This window comes from Haemorhous mexicanus, chromosome 6 (assembly GCF_027477595.1).
Source record: "Haemorhous mexicanus isolate bHaeMex1 chromosome 6, bHaeMex1.pri, whole genome shotgun sequence".
Lineage (NCBI taxonomy): Eukaryota > Metazoa > Chordata > Aves > Passeriformes > Fringillidae > Haemorhous > Haemorhous mexicanus.
Genome location: NC_082346.1, coordinates 50,822,259 through 50,839,294, shown reverse-complemented (window position 1 = coordinate 50,839,294; position 17,036 = coordinate 50,822,259). Strand labels below are relative to the sequence as shown.

Sequence of the window (17,036 nt, the reverse complement as noted above, 5' to 3'; positions counted from 1 at the left end):
CCTTTAGCACAAATAGTAAAGGGTCACACACTGTTGAAGAGTCACTTCCCTTTACTTGCTTTGACTAGTTCCTATAAACTTAGTCTGTTCTTTACACTGGAAAAGCATGAAATTACCTATCCCTGTCTGGATCACTTGGGACCTTGCAGGCCTCCCTCACATTCCCATCAGCCGCTGCTCTTTCAGACCAAAGAGCTTTGACTTAGTTGCTCCATATGTGGAACTCCAACCGTTTGTTCATTCTTGCTGAATCACCTCAACTTTCTCTGACACTACAATATTCTGAGTAGGAATGGAGAACCAGAATGGGGCATAATACCCACAGTGTAAACAAATCCTGATTACTTGTTAGAATTCCCCAGGAAGAGTCTCCCTTCCACCATCAAATGCCTTCCCAGACCTGAGACACAGACACTATGCAGTGCCACACTCAAGTCAGCTGACTTCTACATCCCCCCAAAGAGTGGACAGAAGCTTCTATCAGTAACCCAGTCCAGTAGCCTGCACATACTGAAAAAGAAGGAAGACATAATTCAGCTATTTTACATACCAACATCTCTGCTATACAGGATATAACCTGGGCCCTAATAAATTGCTCGTCAGAACACTGGAAAGGAAGCATAGGCTTCATGAGCCCCAGCTTTTCTTGGCTTTAGGGATAATACAACTGCTAACTGCCTCTTTCTCTAAGGAGTCTCCTATCTCACAGTCTAAACTCTTGAAGTTTGTTGAGCACATGTAATGAACAGAGATTGAGCAAAATCAGGCAAAATGGTTTTTTGACATCTGATCTCTTGCTTCCTGCACTGCACAGCAGGGGTGATGACATATAAGTCAATGGCCTAGAGTATCATTCCTACCCAAGTCCATTTATTCCTATCATCCTGCTGGTGATAAATATGTATAAAGTTTATATTCTGCCACAAAGCCATTGCTCCTTGAGAATAACATCCAGGGGAGCCCCATGTATAAATCTGATACCAGAAGTGTCAGAAATACACTACTTCAGCGACTGTTCAGCCAAATTAACTCTCCCACATGTCTATGTATCCCCACAGAAAACAGCTTTGCAACCTTCAAATTGTGACTAACCACATGTCAATATGGAGAACATGAAACTACTGAAGTTCTAGTAGTACCTCAGGGTCCAAACTTAGTAATAAGAGTCAATTTGGATCTTTAATGGAGATTGCTATCCTCCAAACAAGCCAGTAAAAAGCAAAAATCTTTATTTATCACTGCTGCTACTACAGTAATTAAAAATACTGAAGATCTGCCTCTAAATATTCTTTAAACGATTAAATAGCAAATTCATGTGGCATTCTGCATTTACTTAGTAAGGCACAACAGAACACCAGCAAAAGGCTAAGTTAAAGTTCAAGCTTCTGCCCTTCTAAGAGATAAGAAAGCCAGAAAGTGTCCATTTAGGACCTTAAGACACTTGAAAGGAAAAGATAAGATTACAATCCACAGAAGAGACGGTATTCTCTACTGAGAGTTCCAAAGTCACTGAAAGAAACAAATTGCTGACCTGGAACAGAAACTCAGACAAGGAAATATCAGACTGACGTGAGTCTTCAGGCTCCAAGACAAGAGAAACTCAGATATTCCTGCCATAGGCTATTAGGAAAATGTTGGATCTTTTTTCCTAAAAAAAAGATTTGGAGTGGTTGTACAGCACTGACCTCTACAAAGTGCATGTCAGAGTAGCTTGCTCTTTGAAAAGACAAGACTCCTCCACAGCTTAGCTGAAAGTTGGTGTTCTGTTCCAGTCAGCACACTCAAAGTTGCAAAACAAGCAATTACATTTGAATAGCTTCAATGCTCACAATTATATTCCTTCTGGAATTCACTTCTATGTGGTCCTCTACCTCAACACTATTGTTTACCTACAGTGACTTCCACTGGAGAGAAACACAGACATCAAAACTGATCTGGTGTTTTTTCTAACAGCAGTCATTACTTTGACACTTCTACAGCAAAACTACGGCAAGCTTTCAGAAACAGCAAAGATAATATAGTGTGGAGTTCCACTAAATCAACTATTCTGTGGCCATACAATGCAGAACATTCACTAATGCTTCCATTTCTGGGTCATCAGGCTGCATTAAACTAAATCAAGAAGATTTTACCAAGCACTGTAATGCAAGCTTCCTGTGTGCAATTAAGTACTCACTACATTAACAGAACCATCAACCAGGAAGCATGCAACAAACACACGTGGGTTTTCCAACACCATGGTTTTAACTTCATTTCTCTGAAACTGCAGAGCCTGAGGAAAGTGAAAAATTTCCTGTAGGTCACCATTTGCTTTAGCAGATCTACAAAACACTCTGATAAGACCACAAGTGCAAGAGGGATATTTTTGCTTCAGTTTTAAATGAGGCTTTTCTGTTTCAATGAAAAAAAACTACACTATTAGATTTCAAGTTAACATTTTACTCACTTTGCCTTGCCCAAACCCTTAACTATAGATACAACTCAATTCCAAAAGCTAGGCAATCTCTTCTTAAGGATTATTCCACAGCATAATCTCTTCAGGATTATTCCACAGCATAAACTCTTCTTTCTCAAATTAGACAAAAAGTTGAACTTGCTTGCTGTCATTAAACATACTGTTAATTAACTTCTATTTAATGCTTCAAACCATTACACTTTGTAAAAATATTTCCTATTTTCTTGTGGTGCAGTTTTTCTGCGAGAGTGCCATTGCTTTCATCATTTCTTCTTCACTGTTTGTACAGTGATATTTTAAGTCTTAACAAGACTCAAAGAATGCATGTTCCAGTTGTACATTATCAAAATAGAAAATCATGTAGCTACTTATGACAGAGTGTTTCCTGAGGATTAATTACTGCTCTGACAAATGTAGCAAGGATGGAAAACTGTGCACTAAGAGGCTAAAGCAACATTTTTGCTCAGTACCTTGACAATCTACAGAATGGAGCATACATGACCATGGGCTCAGTTGTGTTTTGTTGTTGAACTTCTCACCGATAGCTACAAAAATGAACCCGAGCAATAACTAATTTGTATGCCATACCTTTCATCCAGGAATCTTTACATCTTTTTAAAAGTGTACATATACTGTTCTCTTTTTCACACAGCAACAGCCAAAGGAAAATACCCAATACAGAATAAACAGGATCTAAGACTGAAAGCTCCTAACTTGGAGTCTTCCATTTTAGTCAGTTGTCTACTGCCTCCCCCCTCAGCTGTGCTCTCAAAAGGCTATACCAGGATTATTTAAGCTTTTACTTTACTCACAAGTGTGAATGGCTAAACTTGTGCACCAGGAGATATGCCTGTACAGACATTTTAAGCGATGCATGAATACCAGGTATTTTATCAATACGAGAAAAAAAAGTCCAAGTCCCAAAATCACATCAAAAAACTTTTCTGAGCAACATCTGCAGCAGGTTCTCATCATCTGTGTCTTCACTGTGAATGTAAAACTCAGCATTATGAAAAGGCAATGAACCATGATCATTACTTGATTAACCAAACTATGTCAAAACTGTTGACATGCCTGGAACTTGATAGTGATTCCATCTTTACTTCCAAACTACTTGTGGGAAGCAGAACTTTGTCCTATTCTCACTTGTCCCTGAAGGGAGATACAGTGTCACTGTTACCTTTGTGAAGGCTCGGTAGCACAAGCCACATAGTTCCACCAGGTAGGCCAGAGTGAAGACAGCATTCTGAATTACAAAACTCAGTAATTTTGAAAAAGGTTCCAGAAGACTCTGCAATGACATGTGTTACAGAAATCATTAACTCATTGCCCAAAACAGCAAAGAAGCATTCCAACTCTGAAATGCCCGAATGGAACAGCATTATTTTTAGCTCAGAGGCTATCTGCCTGGGATTCACACTGTTTTGGCCAAACAGCTGTATCATATGCCTTCATGCTTCTGTCAGAAGTTAGAAACAAAAAGTTAGAAAATAGTTTCTCTTGTGACACAGTGTTTATAAGAGATTCTGTATAGTTTATGCAGGAAAACCTCACTGACTTCAGTGGAATTGTACTGAAAAAGGTCTAAGGAAGCTCATTACTCTTTTTTTTTAAAGGAAAAAAAAAAGAAGAGGGAAAAAAAAAAAGAGAACATAAAATCTTCAAGAAGATATACATTCACACCCACACAAGAATGTAATTCTACCTCCATTTTACTGTAACCTAGATTCCAAAGCTCTTATCACTCTCCAAACAGTATTGGACTGCACAATTTCATGCTTACATATAATGCTTTCCTAGCCAGGGGAAATGAACACATCCACACAATTGCACAGGCTGGCGATATCTGAGGCAATAGAATTTTGTCTTCTTGGAACTTACCCTGGTGGCACTAGTGGTAGGTATCTTCAACAAGCAAATCATGATTCTTAAACTAGAGTCTAAAGAACACTGAACATATTTGAAGACAAAAAAGAAAAAGAAAGCAAGTTAGTGCCTTTCTGTGTACATATCTTGCTTATAGTGGTAGCAGCTATGAATAACTTACAAGTGAAGTCTGAACAATGATCCCTGATGATTGATTTTTAATTACTTTCTCTAAACTGGCTAATCCTTGAACACAATCTGCCCCTTCAGTGGTAACATCATAGGTGCACACCATCAACCTCATTTTATATGTTTGTACTTGTTCTGTACTATGATATTGTCCCTCACGTATTAAGACATCTCACAGCCTTTATTTTTTTAATCTTTATTTCAAGTAAATCACACAGGTTACAGCACAGAATGGACTTTTCAGGATCAATCCATTGTCTTGCCTCACCCCTACTGTAAACATCTAGAATATCAAAGTGTCTCCTACGACCCTAAAGAAAAGAACAGGAGATGGAAAGTTCAGGAGTAAGCAATGGCTTTACTTGAATCACTAATAATACCTCCCAGGAATAGAAGGGAAATCAGAGTAAAGCCTCCCCCTAAAGGTTCTGTGAATGGTGGATGTGCAGTTGGAACCACTAAGATCCAATTAATTTCTTTTTATTTATTTCAGTTACATAAGATGCAGCAGATTGGGGTGGCTAGTACACAGAGGGAATGGTTATTGCCTGTTTGTCTTAGTAAGTGCTGAAGGATAATGCCACAATTTACCAAAATCTAAAGATGTTTCAAGATCTGATTATTGCATAATAGTGCCAAGGAATTTAATATCATTCATGTAGCCAGGTGGTGACAACCAATTTAACACAATGTTAGCAGTCACAGATTTAGATTTTGGATCCCTCAGCCCATATGGAACAACACTGCTTAGTATAGAAGAAATTACCACTGGGTTCATTCACACCATAGCAAGCAGATCAAGTGCATCAGAATTCCATTTCATTTACTGAAGTCTACTGGAAAGACTCTGAAGTTTTTACTGTGTTTGCTGAACTATGCACACCAGGAGATAAGATCCTGCTGTATGTCGTCTGAGCTCTGAAAAATCAGAGCCTAGAGCTTCTGCATTCAATTTCTGTAACAATATTCTATTACAATGAGAACTACAACCTGGTCAGCCAAACACACTAGACCCCAGTCCCAGCAGTTTCAGTTCTCTCTGCCTGTCTGGCTGCTGTGTACTTTCAGCAAATTAATTAGGTGGTGCTCTCTTCTTAAGGGTTTTATTTAGTTTCAACAGTTAAAACCAGATGGATTTTCACTGTCTAAATACTGACTCCCTCAAATGCAGTATTCTAATCTGACAAAGACAGAGCATAGAATATGCATAGGAGAAAGAAGTGAAAAGTAGCCCCGGTCAGAGTTGCTGTTGTTACCCACAGAAAACATAATTAAAGGGATGGATCAGAGACACAATAAATCCAGTCCTCTGGAAACATCAGCTGAATCATTAGGAAACATTCACAACAATCCACTCTGATTGGTTATCCACAGTTTCTGCACAGTTTTGGTACATTCTGACCAATGGCAGCACAGCTTGTTTCAGATGCCCACACATCATACCTTAAGAGGCAAAACACACGGGAGTTTAGTAAGGAAGGTCTGAAACTGATTACTAATTGTGGTCCAGAGGTTGCTGGGGGAATCCATTGGCAAGGCTTCCATAAAGGTAGCAATGTTTTCCAAACAGCGGAGCATCGCACCCCCTGCTGGCAAATTCTTTTTGTTGTTTAAACCCTGGGAAAAGAAAGGAGAACTGTGAACGATCACACACGAACAGAAATGGTCCCTGACACAGCATTTGGAAGTGCTGAGGTTAATTTGTTGAGACCGAATACTGCATACTTTTTCTATTATTTTAATGATAGTGTTGTGCTGGGAATTTGAGCTGTGTATGTGAAAGTTAGTCTAGCAGTTCCTAAAGTACTGACCAAAAGATTTTGAGCCTAAATGTTATAAGCAGGGTCCTAACTCATAATCTGCTTAGACTGGCATGGCAGTGAAAAAAGCAAAACTCAAAGTATTCAACAGCAGATTTTTCATGTTTTCCTTTAGACAGTTTCAAAGAAGATATGTTCATTAATGTTCCACAGACCATGTATACTTTTGTGGCTTGTGTCCTAGGGTGAGGCCTGAAAAGACAAGAGCAGTTTTAAAGTGGTGCCAACATCCTGTATGAGGTAATTGCCACGTTCTTGGAAGAGCAGGATACATGCAAGTGACTAGTTCTAGCAGGAGAAAAAAAGTAAGTAGAAATAAGCCAGCTGCGTAGAAGGCAGTCAGTGAAAGGCAGGCAATAGATTTTTGGAATACTTAAGAGAAACTGTCATCAGATAAAATGAAGAGCGAGAACTGAGATGTATGAGTAGAAATGTTCCTGAAAACAAAAAGCAGTGGTTGGGGAAGGAATGGGGCCCACTACCAGTGGCGAGGACAGCCTGATTCCTTCCAGGGAGGACAAAACAAAAATTCAATGTTTTTGATGAAGCAAGCTTGAACTCTAATGAGGAGAAATGACCCCGATAATGTTAATAAAATTAGCATCACTAACACAGCCAATTGTCAACATACCTCTAACAGCTGACTCAGAGCAGCAATGGAACTCAGCTCACTGAAGTCCATCAGAGACGTAGCCAAGGTCCGTAAGAAACTTCCATCTGAAATTTGAATGACATTTTCACACTGGCTGTTCATAGAGAGGAACCTGATGGTCAGAAATGCACTCAGGTATTGCACATTACCTTTAATAATGCTCTGGAAGAGCTGAGGGAAGATGCCATTGGGAGCCAGCTGATGGAACACACAACGGAGGAACTGCTTGGCCACACCTGCAGCATTTCCAGGGATCATCATGCTGAAAATGAGGGAAAACAAAAGAAGACAAAAATTGCATTGCAGATTAAACACTTCTCATTGCTGACTACATGGAGGAAATAAAAATGATGCTATTCTTTTTAATTATGGAATTGTTCAGTTATGAGTGAGACACTCAAAAACAGAAGTGTCCTGATCCTGAAAAAAAGTACAGCATGTTTATTTTCTGACTTGAGCTCAACTATGAATAGATTAAAAAATTACATACACATACTTAAAGTGTTTGTCTCAATAAATACCTGCATTTTTCCTGATTCCCCACATAAGTTTATTTGTGAGTCATCTGAATTTGAAATATAATCCTGCTCTCACCTTGTGTATTTCAGTGGCACATAATAAGGTTTCTGACTTTTCATAAAACACATGAACAACAGGTAAACAAAAACATTATAATATTCATTCGCCTCTTGCGGTTTCCTTCAAAAGATTAAGTACTCCCTAATCATTCATAAATGAATGGTTTAATTTTAAAAGCCTAAGTATTATCTATTTACTCATAAATTGCAAATCTTAACATGCTTTACAGCTTCACAAAATGAATTTATCCTATTCAGCATCTGATTTACATAATGAGGCATCACTACCAGGGATTCTCCATGGCCAAGGAGGATTCACTTGATTGAATTTATGGAGATAGTTTATCAAGACAAATACTGAACACAGAATCAGTTAGAAAAAGCTGCACTGAAATTGTGAAGACCAAACAGCATCTGAATCTGATTTTTTTCCAGCTTTAACACTTATGAATATGGGCTCCTGTTCATCTCCAGAAAATACAGGATATTTCAAATAAGAGTAAAGGGCTTTTTTTCCCTTTTACTCACAAATATTAAATAACATTTTTTAAAAGTTAAATTTTGTTGATTTTAGAGTCAGGGAAGATGATGCTTTAGATTGATTGTTTCACTTTTGTCAAGGTATCCTTTGCTACCATACCTTTCTGCTTGATTAGAAAAACTGGTACTTGATGCCAACCTGGAATAAAAATAAAAAAGAAATTGAAACTCATATACTTTCTGTGTGTGTGTGTTTCATTTTTAAGACAATAAAGTACTATTTTAAATAAATAACACACACAAATTCTAGAGGACATTTAAAATGTTAACATAAAGATCTTCTGAAGAGCACCTAAATTCAGAAAAATCATATTTGCATGACATAAACTCTATTCCGTCTTCAGTCTCACTAATGCTCAACTGCTGCAAAGACAAATCTTGCCTCCCTCTAGTAGCACAAAGATAATGAAGTAATGTTTTTGCCCTACAGCATATCATGGATAACTAAATTTTTTAGAGAGAAAAAGAGTTTGCCAGAAGCTGCCTACTGACTGAATAGTTTCTGATTAATGCAGCAACACAGACTAAGCAAAAATTCTTTGCTTGGCCCTCTAAATTGAGGCTTCTAGTTTCCGATATTGGCACCTAAATAACTAGCCTAATTTCAAAACCACTAATTACCTACAAGCTCTTCCAAAGTCAGATGAGAACTGCTGTATTCTCAAAAATCAGGTCATTTATTTTAGTACCTAAATATAGACTTTAAAACCAAATACGGGCATTCGGGGGTGAAAATACTGAACACAATCTTAAAGTAAAATCACACACTTCAATATGCAGGAAATGTAAATGAACAGAATCAAGGCTTACAATATCAAAGCAAAACATCTTTAATACCAAAAGCTACTAAAAAGCTGTACACTGTTAAGCCAATATAAAGATGGACCCTGGAAGCATCCCTTATATACAAAATAAAACTCTTATTTTAATCTGCTGCAAATCAGTATTTCAGATGGTGTAAGCTGATAAGTCTAAGGGGAAAGTTCATAGAGCTACACTATTTTATATCTAATCTTCAATGGGATTTTTTTTTTGATTAATGATCCTTTTATCCTGGACATAGCTGTTGCTCATCCTTGGTCACCCCCTGTTCTGAAGACAGTTTCCTCTCCAATCAACTAATAAAATCCAAAAAGGACCCTTAGGCAGCTCAGTCAAATGCAACAGCGTGAACCAAAATTATGGTGATTTTCATGAATTATGCATGACAAGCTGGGGACACAACATACTTCCAACAATGCAATAATCTCAAACTTGATGGTGCAGGGGATTAAAGATCATATTATCTTCAGTTGCTCTAGTGTAAGTCAGAAACACACATTAGAGTTCCTGACTTCAGTGCTGTTAAAAGGAATCCACACTAAAATACAACATATTATTTCTGATGTGTAATTCTGGGTGAGAAAGGTCTGAAGCTACCATCAAGCAACACAGGCTTTCATTCTGGAATGACTGTAGTATCAGCTTACATTAAGGCACACAAGGATTTCTGCAGAATGCAATGAGAACAATCACATGCCCAATGGACATTCCAAAATCTACTGAAGTACAGAAACACAACAATGTAAAATCTTTCTTCTAAAAGAAATCAAAGTCTAATGTTTTTCTCTCCTTTTGAATGTGATAATGCAAGCATGGGGCTTGTGACAAACAAAACACTAGGTTTCCAACTTCAGAAAAATTTCACCTAACATGAACTACAGTGAACACCTGGGAACATCTGAAACTTTCCAAAATTTACAGTCCGTATATATTTATCATTACTACTCTAAATATTTTATTGCACAAATGCCATGAACTCTCATCATTACCTCTTTGCAGACCACAAAGCAGAACAGGAAATGGATGTGTTCAAATCTGTACATGTTAGGAACAGAAGTTAAGCTTTTCACAGCTCCTCACAAACCCAAGCCTAAATTTAACTTTCAAACACAGCTTTAATGCTTGGAAAGCTAAATCTCACTGGAAATCAGTTAAATAAGAATAATCAAGTCAAAATTCTTGATTGAGGAACCAGATCATAAATTTAAATGCACATCAGAGTCTTAGAAGCACTCCAACCTTTAATTGTCAGTAACCTGAACCCAGAAATTTTTTCCCTTCTGAAAATCCCAACAGATGCCTATCTGTGCCTGTGGGTACCAAAATAACTTTTGAAAATCTTTCTGTGTATTGTTTAGGTCCTGAAACACCTGGGATGTCCTAACTCCTTATTTCCCCTTCTATGCATGAAAGTAGTAGCTCTATGAGTAAGAATAAAAGTGCAAAAAGTCTGATTCATTTTCACTTCTGCTGTTAGATGGGTATTTGGAGCTATATATATATATGGCACCATTTGATGAAAAACAGAGCAAGGTACATATATGAGGCACCCGAGTGCCTCTCTGCTTATATACACTACTTATTTTGCATGTTTTCAAAGTAATTCCTTTGTGGGGAGCCTCTTATTGGACCTAGAATTTGTCAGAAATTGCAACCAGCAGTAACAAGACAGGACATTTACCAGGAATGCCCCAAGTTTGCACTGTTATCTGCTGCTCTAAAACAATCAGCTGTCTCACTCTAAAGATGCAGCATTTCCCCCTCAAAACACAGAAAAAGGTAGCCCACTTATCCCTCATCCCTTGATAATTCATCTTCCAAATTATTTCCTCTCTGTGGCTGTAATACTGCTGGATTTACAAGAGTCACACAGAATGGGCAGCATCCGTCTAGGCCAGAAACTCTGCCTCCATCAGAGTTAATTAGCAGAGACAGCAGGGAACTGCAGCCTTGCAGTTAATGGAAATGGAGGATTTAGAGAGCTGCTGTGCTGAAATGGAATTGGGAGGGAGTGGAGAAGCGGGGCTGTGGAGAGACATGCCTCTACAGAAGCCACAGTCAAGCAATTTGAACTTCAGCCTCCAAAAGAGCCGTGGAGGAGGAGAGCTGTGCAATGTTTCTGCATGTCTAGTGCTGCTCAGAAATTTATTCAGGAACACCCCATCACATCCATCCCACCTCTGAGGCAAGAAGTTGTGGAAGTGGCCGAGACAGCAACCACACAAAATTCAATGGTAATGGCATACCTTAACTATCCCATGCACACTGGTAAAAGTAACAAGAGATAAATAATGGCAGCAAATGGTCAAGACTTTCTCAGAGAATTTCACACAGCAGCTGGTTTGGAAGCCCTTATAAGGCAATGCAAATTTTCACCTAGCATACAAAATATGGTTGAAAAGCCTGAAGGGTATCAGGTATGCTAATGAATGATCATACTTAGGAGTCAACACTCCTCCAGGAGCAAAGTTCAGTAAAGCTGACCACATTCCTGCATAACTTCTAAAGCAGGAGCCACATAAAAGTAAAAAATTGTCACAGCAGCAACAAGGGGGGAGCCAAGAGAATGCAATTTTTGTAAGAAGCACAGAAGCTGTGTATGAGCATTACACCAGAAACACAGGGCCAAGGCACTCCAGATGTTAAGAAAGATTTCAAGAGAGCAGAGGAGAATAAGGTAAGGGAGGTTATTAGAAAAGAGAAGGCTTCTTTCAAAAAGATTGAGTCCTGTCTCAAATGAAAGCAGACAAGAGCATAAATTCTGACAAATGGGGTATAAAAACCACGAGGAGGCAGGACAAAAAAAAGAACAAAAACAACCATTTTAAGGAGCAGCTAGCAGGAGGAATAAAAACTAACAGTAGAATTTTCTTTTCTTTTCTTTTCTTTCAAGCACCAAGCTTAAGAAGCACACCAATTGCTGCCACAGTTGCTGTTCAGGTAACAAAGTAGTAAATAAATAAGGGTACTGCAGGAAATCTGAATTTATCCTTTACATCACTGCTCACAGTGGGACAAACTGAGGAGATTCCTGAGCTGGAATTTCCCTTTGGAGGGTAAAAGGGGAGAATATCAAAGGAGCTGCCAAAAATTGAACTGACAGTGGAAGAAGTTACATAAGAGATTTATAAAATGATGAATAACAAAGACACAAGACGGAACCAGATGTTATTCACCTAAGAGTTTTAAAATATACACCTTTGTATACTGAAGTTTATGTAAACCCAATTCCAGGCACAAAATCCTTTCAATTTCGTTGGAGAGAGGAAAGTCCTGAATTTACCTTCCTACAGACTGCATGATGTCCAACAGCAGAGGAGCAGCCAAGTCTGGGCTGAGGTGAATGAAGGTTGAGAGCACAACTATGGCCAGGCCTAGTGTTTCCTCATCATATTCTTCAAGAACAGCCCCACAGTCATGGCACCTGCAGGGAAATTTTTAATGATGTTAACAAGTTTCATACAAAGCATTATTATGCATAAATCTGTGTTTAACTATGTCTTTTAAATGTATTATTACTTAGTACATTCTATTCCACATTTATTTAGAAAGACAATGTAATTGTGATCTTTCTATAATTTCAAACATTAATAAAACTTCTCACTAGCTACACTGCCTGTTTCTTTAGTGGCAATGAAAGAGGGCAGGCCTTGTTTTGAGTCCTTCACTGGTAATTGTACTCCAGCTCCCTCACTCTGTGGGACTGTATCAGCTTGCACTGCCCAAGAGGAGTCTGCAGCAGTCTGGCCCTCCACAATGTGAGCACAGCCAATTTGTGCAGCTTGGGCTAAGTCCCAGGCACCATGGACACAAACAATGACACTCACAGATGATGTTAAAGAGATGGAACAATTTCACACTGCCCTTCCTGTCAGTCATGAATTATGAATAACAAATTTTACAATTAGAAAACAATGATCTGATTGGTTCCCACAGCAGTTACAGCTATTAAGAAATAAATGAAAAGACCCCTCAGGGGCACAGAAGCTTAGATGTCAGGAAAGTCTCCTTTCCCAGGGCAGATTTGCTGCTGAGTCACTTATCTTTCCTGAAATACTCAAAGACAACTGAAGGAGGTCTGAAAAGGCTCCAAAATGTCTAATTATAAAGGGGATGTCAGATCTGGGAGAGATGAGACAGGCTTTCACAGCCTATGAAAAAGACAAACCAATGTGGGAAAAGGGTTTATCTCAGCCCAGTGAGGAGGCTGCCTTAGTTTGATCAATCTGTTGCTGATGACTCCAACAGATTGTGAGATTTTAACCTAATGGAATTGAACAGGCAATTTTCTTGCCTTTTTTTACTGAACATAAAGAAAATATGGCAACAAAGTCATAGAAGTCAAGCCCAGCTGGTCTGTATGTTAATATGTAGTGCCTGAGCTTTGGTGAAATGGCCAAGGGCAGTGCCACAGACCAGACTAACTTTGGGATGCTTCACTTTGTCACACATTAAGGTCCACTACACAGCCTGCAGAATGGCCCTGTCTTTCTCCAGTGATCATCCTTGCATGCCTGTCTGTCCACTGGACTGAGCACACACTGGAGCTTGTGGTTTCTCTTCCCAAGTTTTGAACAAGTCAATGCATGGCTCCCTGCTGACTGCTTTACTTCTCTATTAAATGAGTACACTTGTGTTTAACATTCCCTTTCCAGGCATTTTAACCAAACAATAGAGGTTTGCCAAAGCTTTGAGGATCAGTGAGTATCAGCATTAAAAATGCTATGTAGAATACACATGATGACACACCAACAGCTACTGATTTCAACAGAAACCCAAAAGAATTTTTAAATGGAACTTTTTTTCCCCCCCCAGAAAAAAGAGGTTTCTGATGGATCACAAGGAGTCCTTGATTTAAAGTTAGATGGAAAGTGCTTCCCCTGACCTCTGTGGACACACAATAGCCTGAGTCATCATTTCACCTGTGCACAATCTCCAGGTCCTACTGAATTGAAAACACATCTTGCTACCGTGCTTAGAAAATGTTTACCTTGAGGTAAAAAAAAAAACTTGGCATAGAGATAAATGATAGAATGGATTCTGTATTTGCATCAAGTATATCTCTACTTGACATATTTAAAGTTCAGCTAGTTCTTTGAAAGGAGAGAGAAAAAACCACTTACTTGTCAGTCATCAGAATGGGCTGGTCATCAGCAAATTCTTCTGGTGCAGGTACAAACATACTGACTATACTGGGTGCTGACAGCAAACTAGATTTTGTAGCACCTTAAGACAATTAGGAAAAGAATTTAAAAAAGGAAAGAATCATCAAACAGAAATCCAAAATGTGTAATGAGCAGGTTTCTAAAGAATAGCCATAATGGCTTTACTATGCCTAGAAATAAGAAATAAATTGTGTCTATAAAAAGACATATAAGCACATTCCTTGTTTCTGCCAGATTATTCCAATTACCTAGAACTAGCAATTCAAAATGGATAAATCCTTGGGGAAAAAGATAACATAAACCAGAAATTCCAGGAAATTGGATGCAACTGTTATCTACTAGATAGAGAAGTTGATTCTGCAGTTGCTACAAGACTGGACATCAGAAGATGTGCAGTATTCCCCCATACATTTTGGGAATTAACTTCCCATAGTTCTCAGGTACATGAAGAAGGAATTAAGTTCACATGTCTCAACACCAGGTCAGCAATCTAATCATACTATCCTAACAGAGCCACAGGAGATAAACCAGGAAAGGACAGAGAGAAGAAAGAATTCATAACAAATTGAGAACATTGAAGGGCTGATCATTAGAAATGCTTTCCATTGAAAATCTTCAAAAGTATCTTTAACCTTCAAAGCTGAAGGTTAAAGAGAGAGCACAGCCACAGTGATCATTCCAACATGTGGGGCTCACTTTGCCCTTGGCACTTTTTGTGCACCTAATTTCTGACAGATGCCTATTTTATTAGGAAGAGCCATGTGTTATCGGAGATCCAAACTCTTGACTTCTCCAAGTTCTGCCTTCCCAAATTACAGGTTAAATAATCCATTGCCAAATTTCTTTCTGGTTCCTTCAATCTGTAGATTCAGATTGAATTACAACAAGAGCCTGCTCTGGTAATATTTAACTATGGAAAAAGGAAAAAGCTTCTCTATGCAAGATTTAGATGGAATTTATTATAACAAAATCCTGGTTACTGCAGGAAAAGCAAATTTAACAACAGCTCTCAGGCAAAATAAGCTAAGAAGCTCCCACAATTTCTGAACTCAACAAAAGTGGAGTGAAATGAGAATAAGGCAGATTTTAAATAACCGTTTTATGAAGCATGAAGGAAACATTTCTTTCACATCCAGAGTTCACAACTTTATAATTGCTCCCTAAGGTTTTATTGGATATGAGCAGATACTTCAGGAAGGCTAGAATACTCCAGAGTAATGCAGAAAAACATCCAGAATGCAGGGGATAGGTATAGATTTTGTATCCAGGTTTTTCTTCCCCTCTCAGATGCATAAAGATCCATCTGCCATGACTTTCAAAGTTTCACTATCATATTCTCCAGATGGAAGTTCCACTGCAGCACACAAATGCTAAAAGCAGTCATAATGCATGCTAAAGTGTTGGAATAAGACTTAACCACTCAAAAACGTCCTCTCTTGTGCAGTGAACAGTAGGAAAAAAACATGATTTAGTCAAATAAAGTAGGTCACTGCCCCATTGCAGGGCTGTAAGAGAGTCTGGGTGTATTTCAGCTGTGAGGGAGGAGAGTTTACACAGAAATGAGATTCAGCCACTCTCTGCACACTTTCTGCAGGAAAGGACAGTTGAGGGTTTTAACAGCTGAACAGAACACAAAATTCAGCACCATTTTGTATTAACCATGAAATCTTCCTGGCAGTCTTGGCAGAGGACCAGGTCAAACACACACTGAACTAACCTCTGATTCTCAGTGGTGGTCCCTCCAAATCTGGGTTTAGGCAAACAGGGACATTGCACAGCCTCTTTCCATGCTGTATCTGCTCTGTGAATAAAGAAAGAACTTCAGTCTCCAGAACCACAAATCCAGCACCTGTCACCAGTCAACTGCACCACAAGCCTTAAACAGTTAAAACAAGAGAAAGACAAATACAACTGCTATAGGGGAAAAAAAAAGAAAATAGTTAATTTTTTAAGCAGGAAAAGAAAAAAGAAAAGAAAAAAAAAAGAAAAAAGAAAAGAAAAAAAGAAAAGAAAAAAAGAAAAGAAAAAAAGAAAAGAAAAAAAGAAAAGAAAAAAGAAAAGAAAAAAAGAAAAGAAAAAAAGAAAAGAAAAAAGAAAAGAAAAAAAGAAAAGAAAAAAAGAAAAGAAAAAAGAAAAGAAAAAAGAAAAGAAAAAAGAAAAGAAAAAAGAAAAGAAAAAAGAAAAGAAAAAAGAAAAGAAAAAAGAAAAGAAAAAAGAAAAGAAAAAAAGTCCATACAGGAAAAAGGACACAGACAACCTAAAAATAAAGGCATTTTACACAAGAGTTATTAAACAGGAAAGGAAATGTTAGCCATAAGGATTCTACAAGATATGGAATATATGAACCACAAAAAGAGAATGAAACAAGTGTTTAGAAATACCAATACTAGAAGATATAGTTTGTACTGACAGAAGCCAGGCACAAAACAATTTTTTTTTTTTTTTTACAGACAGGAAGCTTGGGAAAAGAGTGGTTTGAAATAAGAATGGAAGAGACACATGGCACCTACCCAAGGTAATAAAAAATAAATTAAGCATGTGTGGACCAAACACACATGTTTATGTGGGATGAGACTACTTCCTAGTTGGTATGCATGAGTATAATGAGTCTTAAAATTGTGGGGTGGCATTCAAATGACAAACAGTCACACTGAGCCTTTGTCCTAAAAAAAAAAAAAACAAACAAAAAACACCCCAAAAAAACAAACAAAAAAAAGCCTGTCCAAATAAAAAGTTTACTTTGAAGCTAGTGGTTGAACAAGAGACTGAGAGATGCAAAGCTTTCCAGAAAAGAACATTTAATTGTCCCTCTCCATGCTTGATTTTAGCTGAATTGAATATTGGAGGGAAAAGTCAGAGATGTTGTGAAGAAAGCTACCAGATTTGGAACAGGATTAACCAGACAGAGATTCTGAACAGTTCTGAGTATTGACCTGCTCATTTTGAATA

General features: G+C 38.1%; 1 protein-coding gene across 2 annotated transcripts in view; it reads right to left on the bottom strand.

The window, feature by feature from the left end:
* UNC79 (unc-79 homolog, NALCN channel complex subunit) overlaps positions 1-17,036 on the bottom strand; it is a 107,039-nt gene that overhangs the window by 22,671 nt on the left and 67,332 nt on the right. For both annotated transcript variants that reach the window (XM_059850204.1, XM_059850203.1), the window contains 9 exons: positions 15,805-15,888; positions 14,046-14,148; positions 12,206-12,346; positions 8,201-8,239; positions 7,132-7,244; positions 6,962-7,047; positions 5,954-6,127; positions 4,337-4,405; positions 3,636-3,746 (listed from right to left, as the gene is read on the bottom strand). In XM_059850204.1, coding sequence (XP_059706187.1) covers positions 3,636-3,746; positions 4,337-4,405; positions 5,954-6,127; positions 6,962-7,047; positions 7,132-7,244; positions 8,201-8,239; positions 12,206-12,346; positions 14,046-14,148; positions 15,805-15,888 — 920 coding nt within the window. The remainder of the gene's footprint in view (positions 1-3,635; positions 3,747-4,336; positions 4,406-5,953; positions 6,128-6,961; positions 7,048-7,131; positions 7,245-8,200; positions 8,240-12,205; positions 12,347-14,045; positions 14,149-15,804; positions 15,889-17,036) is intronic.